Source organism: Pundamilia nyererei, unplaced genomic scaffold (assembly GCF_000239375.1).
Source record: "Pundamilia nyererei isolate P.nyererei 1_Seehausen unplaced genomic scaffold, PunNye1.0 scaffold00023, whole genome shotgun sequence".
Taxonomy (NCBI): Eukaryota; Metazoa; Chordata; class Actinopteri; order Cichliformes; family Cichlidae; genus Pundamilia; species Pundamilia nyererei.
In genome coordinates, this window is record NW_005187424.1 from 3,087,682 (window position 1) to 3,098,483 (window position 10,802).

General features: G+C 37.6%; 1 protein-coding gene across 1 annotated transcript; it reads left to right on the forward strand.

Moving 5' to 3' along the window:
* The first annotated feature begins 380 nt into the window (after positions 1-380).
* Positions 381-3,634, forward strand: LOC102209434 (claudin-18). Its single transcript, XM_005727279.1, has 5 exons — positions 381-600; positions 2,746-2,910; positions 2,994-3,123; positions 3,216-3,326; positions 3,493-3,634. Exons 1-5 carry the CDS (start codon positions 381-383, stop codon positions 3,632-3,634), a joined length of 768 nt encoding a protein of 255 aa, XP_005727336.1.
* The last annotated feature ends 7,168 nt before the right edge of the window (positions 3,635-10,802 follow it).

Here is a 10,802-nt window from a genome sequence, read left to right on the forward strand (position 1 = left end):
AGAAAAGCGCTATATAAGAACCTGTCTGTTTACCATTTCTACCCAACAAATCTGGTATAGAAGCTGAATGACCTCCTTCTCCAAATTTACCAACAGACCATCATCATTTCCTCATTTTAGATTTTCAAAGACCATTTACACAAACTCACAAACAGACTTCCAACCCTCTACACGACGAACACTCCTTACCAACATTAATCGACACTGATACTGATACGCTCCACCCAAATCTGTACATAAGTGCAAACACGCGGGGTTACTGGTAAAGTCCTTTTAGACTTCATACTGGACGATATCATATTCAAACACAGCTGCAGTGCTGAGGAAAGGCTGAGCTGAGAGCACTTGACGGTTTCCAGCGGCAGAAAAAAGACGGCAACATGGCGGCCACGTTGTGTCAGGGTTTAGGCTTCGTTTTGAGTTTGATAGGAATAGCGGGAATAATCGCCTCGACGGGGATGGACCAGTGGGCCACACAAGACCTCTTTGACAACGTTGTGACAGCCGTGTACTCGTATTCGGGCCTGTGGAGGTCCTGTGTTAGGCAGAGCTCCGGCTTCACAGAGTGTCGACCATACTTCACCATCCTCGGCCTGCCAGGTATGTTTTAAATCAATAATACCAACGCGCATGGCAAAAACATGAAAGTGACTTTTTTGGGGGGGGGTTATGCAATACATGTAGGTGGTTTAAATATTAATTCAGAAAGAAGAACAATACAAAGAACCATGTTTGGCGTGTGTTTTCACACCCTGTTTCGAAAGGAGGGGAAAATGTGCTCCCCACAGTTTCCCGAAACCTGGAAGTAAGTCTTGGGTAAACATCAGATAAGGTCTGTTCCATGTCGAAGCCTACATAACAGCAGGCAGCAGTCAAACACTGCCATTTCATGACTGTCTGACTCTGGTGGTAACTCAGTTTGAGTGGGACATCTAAAATGGCTGCCACAATGACCCAGTTAATAGGATTCATGTTGTCGGCGTTGGGCCTGTTTTTAATATCGGCTGCAACAACAATGGACGAGTGGAGCTTACAAGACCGATCTTTTACAGTAATAACAAATTTTTATACCTATTCTGGTTTATGGAAGTCGTGTGTAGGGACGACGTACGGTACCACACAGTGTCGGCCTTATTTCACCATACTTGGCCTGCCAGGTAAGAGAATTACACTCCAAGAGAAAAAGACATTTATCAAATATTTCTCGACATGTCGGATTAAGGAGAACATTTTCTAAAGGACCTCGGAAGGTACTTTAGAATATTTGGGAGGTTTTAGGGCAGATTTTCCCCCCCATTTCCACCCCCTGCCACTTTTCCGACCAGCCCTGGAATAAAAATGCAGTCGACTGCAGAAAAGATGGTGTCTCTCCGGAATCAAATAGAAATTTGATGAGACATCCAAAGCTTAGCTGAGCAAGCACAAGCTTTAGCAGAGTGTCACACAATGTAAAGTACATTTCCACACTCTGTACTTAACAGCTGAATGTAGTGTAGAGCATATTGTATATAAGGTCTTAAGGGATTAAATCTAGAATAATACAGGTACAATATCTGAGGACGCTGAAAGATGGCATTTAGTTCAGTGTGTTTCACCACACGCTGCTTTGATTTATGAGTGCTGGAAAATAACTGTAATGTGCTTTTTTTCTTCCTTTTTAAAACATTTTAATTGAAAGTGAATGCCGTGAGTGTCGGGCTTTTCCTGCCTCTATTCATGATGCACATGTGCATCAGTAAAACTAATATTATTTACTATTGCCGGGGATTTTGACCCCCTTTCAGAGACTTTTTAGAACTACTGCTAAACTTGTAATTCAGCCCAGTTATTCTTGTATGTCTATGGATTCATATATTTCCATAATATATGTAGAAGAAGGTAGAAATCCTTGCATAATGGTTGATTGTATTATGCTGTAAAACACCTTGATCTCTTTTTGTATTACATTTTACTCATTATAACCACAGTTTCGAACTAATTACGAAAATAAAAGCAAGTTCAGTTTCTAATGACGATATCTCTTGTCTCTTTTATGCCAGATATTATCTTCAGCGGAAACTTTTAATGATGGCCGACCTGCCGTTTTCCTGTGACAAAATATATTGAACTATTGAAGCTGCTACCTTACAGTTATAATTAGTTTCTAGTGTGTGATTTGTATTATGACGGCCATGATCAAAGAAGTACTCAGAAGTAAAAGTACAAAAATATAATTAGCGAAATGTATTGTCAAAACTTCAAGCGTTTTTTAAAAAGAGCTTCTCATGATTGGATGAATATAAATGATGCTGAGTAAAAGTTAATTTAAACCTTTTAATATAATGTTGCGTAGTCAAATCATAATCACATTTTTTGTATATATTACCTTTAGTACATAATAACTGAAGCTGTACAAGGCACAGTGTTGCCTTCTAAAACATACAGCGCAGTACATTAACCATAAAAAGAAGATATTTTAACATGCATGCTTAACTTGCAACACTCCAGAAATATTTAAACCTAAAATTTGATCTTATGTATTATAATACATTTCAATTTTCTACTCATTTGAAATATATTTAGGTTTGGGTTGTTTGAATATTGTATATCTTTTATTTATTTAAACTCATTGAGTTAATTGGCAGCATTTTCTTTTTCTTTTTTCATTTTCTTTTTGATAAATCTTAAAGTATCTACAAGGTAATACCAATCTCACAAACAGATATATCCTAAACATATGCTAAATGTCATAACTTTGATTTTCAGCTCTGCTCCAAGCCGTCCGAGCCTTGATGATTGTTGGGATTGTCCTTGGCGCTATCGGCTTACTGATCGCCATATTCTCGCTGAAGTGCTTGAAAATGGGGAACATGGAGGACAACGTGAAAGCCACCATGACTCTGTCGGCTGGGATCATGCTTCTCCTTGCAGGTTACTTCACTAACAATGCTCAGGTGATATCGAAGAAGAACGGTTTTGCGATAATACCAGCATTAATTCGGATTTTTTTTCAGGTGTCTGTGGGATTGCTGGGGTGTCAGCCTTTGCTAATTTGATTGTACAAAGTTTTCAGTTCACTACATTTGCCAGTGGATTCAGCAGTACAGGCAATGTTGGTGGACTAACGGGAGCTCTGACGCCAAGGTAAAGATAAACTGAAATTAGCATATATATATATAGTAATATATTACCTGCTGAATTAATTTTGGTAATGTTTAACCTTAATAATCTTTCAGGTATACTTTTGGCCCTGCACTTTTCGTGGGTTGGATCGGTGGCGCTATCTTGTTCATCGGTGGCATCTTGATGTGCCTGGCCTGCCGTGCAATGACACCAGAGAAACACCGGTAATTTATAACTATTTGTGATCTTTAAAAAGATTGGTAGGGACAGTAACCTCTCTGTTCCCGAACAATAAAGTAGCAGAGATGTGAAAACTGCAAAATAGGGCAAAATACAGTACGCACATAGATTATATTTTCAGTGTTTGATGTATGTGACGCTATCCCTCAGGTATGATGGGATGGCCTACAAAGCTGCCTCCCAGAACACGATGTACAGGCCTGACACCAGATCCCGGCCCGTCTACAACGACTCCTACAAAGCTCAGAGTATGGATGAAAGGCAGACAAACCAGAGATTTGACTACGTGTAGAACCATGTCTGTTTTAATACGCTCTGTGATAACTTTTCTACATTCAGCATTCATTTTTTATTTCTCTCTACTTTAATTTGGAAGACCGGTTTCAGGCCTAATTTCATGTTACTTTTTCAAATGTAATCACAATTATAAAGTCTGTGCTGTATATTTTGTATGTGTGTCTGTGTTAAATAAAAGGTGATTCTTACCTGTTCTGACACTAAATTCAGTAGCACAACACATAACGCATATATTAAACTAAGTGGAGGAATGTGCAAATGTAATGTTTGACAGGGATAAAAAATAAAAATTAAAACAAAGGGATATTTGCACAGGTTCTTGTGAAATCTACCCAGTAGGGAAGCACTAAGATGCAATACGACAACTACTACTACCTACTGCTCCCACAGAAATTAAGAGGCTAAGAAGCATCCATATGCTAATTAAATGTACTTGATTTACTGATTATCAGCAAGTGTGAGCGCCTCTACAAAAGCAGAGGTTTTGGCAGTTTGCTGGTCTCGAGCTGTCGGACGTTGACATAATGTCCCTGCAAATTCACCTCAAGGTCAGATTGTACAGTGCTCAGAGATGTTGGAAAACTCCAGCAGCTACATCTCAGAATCCACAGTCTTTAGTTATTATGTAAATGTTAAAGTTCATGACAGTTAAATTAGAAAAACACTGAACAAGTATGGCTCTTCCAAGCAGAGGTGTTCATACATCCGTCAGCACGGTGTGTGAAGGGTGATGAGTTGTTGTGAAATTCTTCCACAACAACGTGAGACTGAGTCATACAGAAAATCATTCAAGTTACTGAATCATGAGGTGGAGTTTAGTTTTTCACAGGAACAGAGTCTTGCGAAAACGTTCTTTTTCACATGACCCACCTCTTGTTTTAAATGCTCCCAAGTTTTTTTTAACAGTTTTGTTTGTGATATTATGTCAGTAACGTATCTTCTACTTACTTGGATGAAGGTCTGTTTCCAGGTTGGGGCTTTCCAGTCAAAGTCTTAATAGACAAACCTTTGCTATGCCTTTCGAGGAATTTAGACACACATCAGCTCAGTGAAACCACGGTTAAATTGTATCTGAGAGCCTCTTTAAGTGAACCTTTCTTTTCTTTACAAAGTCTTACAGAGTCTCTTTATGGACCCTTCCTTAACATCATACTATTTTTTTCAAAATGCAGCTACTGTTGCCAGCTAGCTTAGTCAACGTTAGCATTAGCAAATTAGCATTAGCTTGCTAATGCATCCCCATTTTGAACTGGAGTGGAAAAGATAACATGTTTGCCACATTAACCTGATACTTTAATAAATAAACAAATAATAAATAAATAAAAATAGCAAATGTCATGTCTAATTCTTGCCTAACTGACCAAATGTTGTTGTTGGTACTATTGGTTAAATGGAATTAAAGTTTATTTTATGAATGTATTTTTTTTAATGTGCATTCATACATGCAGCAAAGTCATACCTGCTCTAACATGACTAACCTTAAGGCCTTTTATCCACCTAAAACTACTGTTTTAGGGATTATTTTACAACCTATAAAAATACAATGGCTTTGTTTTTACAGAGGCTAGTTTACTCTCCTCTTGAGCATGAATATAGCTTCTGGGTCTGAAAAGTAAAACAAATGCAAATGTATTTTGAAGGGGCCACTCTTCTGGTTGCAAAAAGAAATAATCTCAGTCAGAATCTGATAGACAACTCAGCAAGTGTTATAAAATACTAAGATCTGCTACTGTTTTTCCAGACAGGACTTTATTAGCCAGAGCTCCCTCCTCACCATACAGTCTATGAGCCATATATACTGAAGTGTTTACTTTCTAGGACATTGGTTATGTTCTAATGGTGCAGCGACATTTAGTAGGTTTGTACAGTTTAAAACTAACCAGTGGAAAATGAGTGTGAAGAGGCTTGTGAAATGTACATATAATGTAGTAATTAATTTAGGGACAGCTGATTTTTCATAAGACTGCACCATAGTTTTGACACTCTTATACTTTGAAAGTTTTAACATGATTAAATTTTCTGCACTTTGTAAAATGTGTACTTGAAAGAAATCTTGAGAAAAATGAAATTACATTTATCAAAAGCCAAAACAGTTTATTTCTGCTTTCATACAAGTCATGCTCCAACCATCTGAAACAACACTCATATTGATTATTGTGTTGTTTATCCTATTAGCGTTATCAAAACAAGTGGTCATCAGTTACATGTTATCTCTTGCCCTGCAGCGCCCAATGATAAATAAAATTACTTCCACATTGTTTCAGTGTAATTGAATAAAATCTGTGCTCCTTCCTCAGATAGATGCTGTGTCTTTGGTATAATCCTTGCTGACTGTTCAGATGTAACAGGACTGATCTTTCATACCACGACAGCACAGCTGTCTGTTACTCTGCTGGATTATGCCCTTAAATCCAGCAAAGAGAGTTTCAGTGATTTGCATGAAATCACATTTCTTGATAATTGAAATTAATGAAAGTATTAAGTAGTAGTTACATTTAATAACATTTAATCACTCTTAAAGTGAGTCATTAATTGTTTTAATTTAATTTTAAAGGAAGTTATTGAGACTATGAGACAACCCTTCTTAAGCTTCTTTTCTGCTTAACAATTTTTGGCACAGCAGAATCATGTTCTATTTTCTTTTCCTAAAGCTTCACCAGTTATTAAGTAAATGTAACTGCGTTGGGATTGCAAAGTATTGCTCATGCATTACTTATTAACTCCCTAAGAAAAGTAATGTGGCACATTAACAGTATGAAACCTCGCATGTTCATATGTTACACCTGATCACTGCAATTTTGCAATCTCAATCTTGTCCTTTCTGCAAAGCAAATCCACAGTACTTTGATCTAAAGTCACAATTATGGCAAAAGCACACACGAAAATGTTAGGATGCCTGGGTCGTTGACCCAGGGTTTTTGAGTTTATTATATTATTTATCATTTCTAGTCTTTGGTTTCTTTGAGTTCTGTCTTATGGTTTATGTCTCTGTCTTCTCTAGTTGGTCTGTCTCCCCTGTCAGCTGTATTCCCTTGTCTAGTTCGCATCGCTGTGTATCCTTAGTTGCTATATCCCCGTGTCCAGTCAGTGTCTGTGTCTGCCCTGGTCCCACTGTAGTGCCTGCATGTGAGTCTGTGTCTTTTGTTCAGTCTGTGTTTTGTGTTTACTGTTTTACTTTGAAGGTCTCTGTCTTATCTCAGTGTGTTCAGTTTACGCTTCCTTGTCTCGTCAGTTCTGATTTGCCCCAGCTGTGTTTCCCTCCTGTTACCCATTCCCTGATTGCTCCTCTGTGTATTTAAGCCCTGTGTTTCTTTGTGTCTGTGTTGTCATCTACCGTTTACTTAGCTGTGTGTTCTGTCAGTCTGCCGGTGTAAGTTTATTTTGATTTTTCCAGTTATGTTATATTTGAGTTTAACATTAAAGTTGCTTTGAGTTCACATCTGTCTCCGGAGTCTGCACCTTGGGTCCTATTCCTGTCTGCACACAGCCACTCACAACAGAAAAGGCCTGAACTAAAGTGATACAATTGTTTGATGAATAATAACAATTGGGCAATGATTTTATGAACAGTGTTTCTTTAGACAAATAATATGATTACAATAAGGTATTGCTTTTTTTTTTCTTGCCCCTTGCTTACAATGCATGAAAATTTTAATATTTTCACCGACACCTAGGCACCAGGGATTACTCTACAGCTGAATAAATTAGCTGATTAGTTATTTGACAGAAAATTAGTTTCTTAAATGTGAATATTTGATCATTTTGCATGTTTCTGTGGTATAAACTCCACATTTGGAAGTTTCTGAAAGTTAGTCAGACAACTAAAGATGTCTAAATAGGTTCATTTGGCACTAAAAGAATAATAATCCCTGTTTTTCGTTTCTTTCTGACATTTTATGCACAGACAGATTTCAAATATTCAGATGTTTTACAAATACACCTGACGACTGGCTGCAGTCTTGAAGTTCACTATGAAAAATATTACCTTTCTGGAGGATTTCTAGCCTGAAGTCCATTGGGGGTCCAAAAACCAGTAATCTAAAGCTTTGCAAGGCCGGGGCCACAAGGCCGAGCATGGACCCATTACATTTCATAGTGCTCTTCAGTAACGTCCAGCGGACAGGGCCCAGTTTCCATCACACTGGTCTTTGAAAAATGGCTCTTTTACTGAAAACATGTCCTCATACCCGGACCTCTGGCACCACCTAGCGGATCAGTTCAGCATCACTGCTTTTTTAATGAAGCGTAAATTCACGATTGAAGATCTTTTTTCCTTTTGTTGTTCTTATTTCCTGATCACTCTAAGAATCTGATCTTATCTACACTACCTTCCTTAAAAAAAATGCAGGAAAACAAAATATTTGGGCGGTTTTTCTTTCTCCCAATGTTGGAAGCCTAATAATCATCCCTGTATGATAGTACAATCCAAACACTCCTGATTTTAAAATAGCAGGACCATAAAATAAAAATGTAAAAGTATAAATAATTTGAATCCATGTGTCCACGTGCCCAGTGTATTACTCCAAATCAATAGGAAGTTGTTATGAGTGATGACCTTTATCCTTAAAATGAGGCACGGGGCATTCCACATCTATAAGGCGACAGTGGGTTTGGTGAGCACTACCATGATGAAATCAGTAAATGATTCTACTGCGTATCCAGGTCCAGGTGCGACCAAAGCACAATGATGCAGTTTTTCTAGAACATGTCCCAGCAAAGCCAAAGATCTGTTAGTTATTTGACAGAAATACTAAGCTTAATTGAAAGTCTAAAAACCCTGGGTACTGGCTGGAATACATTTACTACACTTTAGTTGTTCTCAAACATCTTCTAGGGTCAAAGCTCACATCCAATGGCCGCTTATACAATTTGAGTTTGCTGTGTTCACTGAGAGGAAGCGTCAAGATCCAACTCACAACACAGATTTATGAGGGAAACTAAAGGTTACCTGATACATCTCAATGCTCTGATAACTCACTTTGGTATCTCCCCCCTCTTCCCTACTCACATTGGACAAGGAAGTTAACTTATCTGTGAACAGCACACGTGCAATGAGACTTCTGTTTGACCTTTGAGGTGTGGATCAGCTCTCTTACCACCACCTCATGCATGCTTTTTTTTAAGCCCGAGTTCCGTCAGCAACCTGAACTTCTGCTGACAACGTTATCAGTACAATACCAAAAACATGCATTCACTTACAGAAATCAGTTGTCAGACCTCTGAATAGCTGCAATGGTGAAAAACTTGAGTTTCTTTATAATCATCTCAAGTTTCTAAATATTTGGCTTTAGCCTGAAATTCAAAAATCCTGTAAGGTTTTTCATCTTTACTCACCCACAGATCCAAATTACATTCATTCCCCTCTGTGTTTAATTGGGAAGAGGCCTCCACACTATGTCAGTTGTGCAATGTAGTGGAGCACTAAGAGCATGTTCAGCATTTTAATAACTCTTTGAGATGGATGTGAGATAAGTTAAACATCTTCATAAAGCAGGTGATAGATTGGATGAGGTTAAGAGATTAAAACAGAACAAACGGTTTAAGAGATCTGTAGAAGATTTGTGCTTACAATAAAACAGCAAAATACACAGCCAGTAACAACATAACATGCAAACAATACTAAATAAATAACATGAAATATTTTACAAGCTTTTAAACCATGGATTTCCCAAATGATTAAAATCATCACTGCCACCAAAACAGTTCTTGATTTATAAAGACAGTTCATAAAAATAGATTCTTAACTCCTCCTAATAACAATAAAATACCAAAATTCTCATCTTTTCCCAAAATCTGCCAAGATCAGGTTCAAGTGGAAGGATCTCTGTTGCAATTATGCAAATACACTTCTTGCTAAGGTTGCAGTAATCCAGGGTTCAGGGGTGTAGTTCTTCAGATTTGGAAAGTAACTTATTTTTCCTTGTTTGATTCCAGCTTAATGTAACCTTTTATAAAATAAATAATATTTTTAACCGTTTACTACCTTGCTACCATAATCATAGTGGAGAAAAACCTTTAAATCAGATGAAAAGTTATTGCTAAAAACAGAGTAGCACCTTTCATTCAAGTACTTCCTTGTGGAAATGTGTCAAACTTACCTTTCTTAATTTCTGGTACATTTTTTGCATTAATTTATGAAGGAAATGTCTTTATTTATATAGAGAAAAATACAAAAATAAGGCACATGGTTGATAGTTGAACTTATAATGGAATGTAAAGCAAATCTTCTGTTATTTTTGGGGTTGTCCTGTGTCCTCACATGAGAGCCAGACTGCAACAGTGTGTTTTTTTTAGTCAGAAGTAACTTAAAATGTGTGAGCGTCACATGATCAACCCTTGGATTGTAGTAGATTAGATGTGTTTTAACAAAGTTTCTGCACATCTTTAAAACTTTCTGTGTATTTACATACCACAAATATATGTTTGTTGGGTTGTTTTAATGAATCGTGTATATCTGAACTATTGTATTGAGTTTATTTACTGACTTTGTTTTCTAAAAAACTAAACAAATACTACATTTATTAAATTACATGCATAACTATACCTCTTAGATTGTGACAGAAACAGCAGTGTAAGAATTTAAATATGGTTTTTGTATAGTCAGTGATGATGAACCATCTTTAAAGACAGCAAAATTAAGGTTTTATATATCTATTGGACTGTTGGGCTAAGCATGGTGGTTCTAACCTTTACTTATTTTCCGTCTCGTCTTCTTTTGATTGGTCCCTTTAGGGCAGGAATGGATCATCTACCTTATCCACTCTATCCCAAGCACCCTCCTGTTTCTGTATGGTCTTCTGCTTTTTCTATTGCCTGGCAGCTTCTATTTCAGCAACCTTTGTTCACTGTATGCGCTCTCTCTTCCGTGCACATGTCCACACCATCTCAGCCTTGCCTCTCTAACTCTGTAAGCACCTGTCCTGAACTGTCCTTCTGACATGTTTCTAATGCTGTCCATTCTGGTCACTCCCAGTGACCCTTCTCCATCTCAGCCTCCTGTCTTTTTGTCAGCGCCACCATTTCCAAATCATACAAAACAGCTTGTCTCACTAACATCTTGTGAACTTTCTCTATGCATTGTGGGGAATAATTGTTGCACACACTGCCGTCCAGTAGGTGGCGACATGAGCCTTTAGAGTTCTTCTGAGGTTGTCCAATGAAAA

Excerpts from the sequence above, each read along its gene's own strand:
- LOC102209434 (XM_005727279.1), top strand. The coding sequence starts at position 381 with ATGGCGGCCACGTTGTGTCAGGGTTTAGGCTTCGTTTTGAGTTTGATA. Across the intron at positions 2,911-2,993 it reads GATCATGCTTCTCCTTGCAG|GTGTCTGTGGGATTGCTGGG; the intron begins GTTACTTCACTA and ends ATTTTTTTTCAG. Across the intron at positions 3,327-3,492 it reads ATGACACCAGAGAAACACCG|GTATGATGGGATGGCCTACA; the intron begins GTAATTTATAAC and ends GCTATCCCTCAG.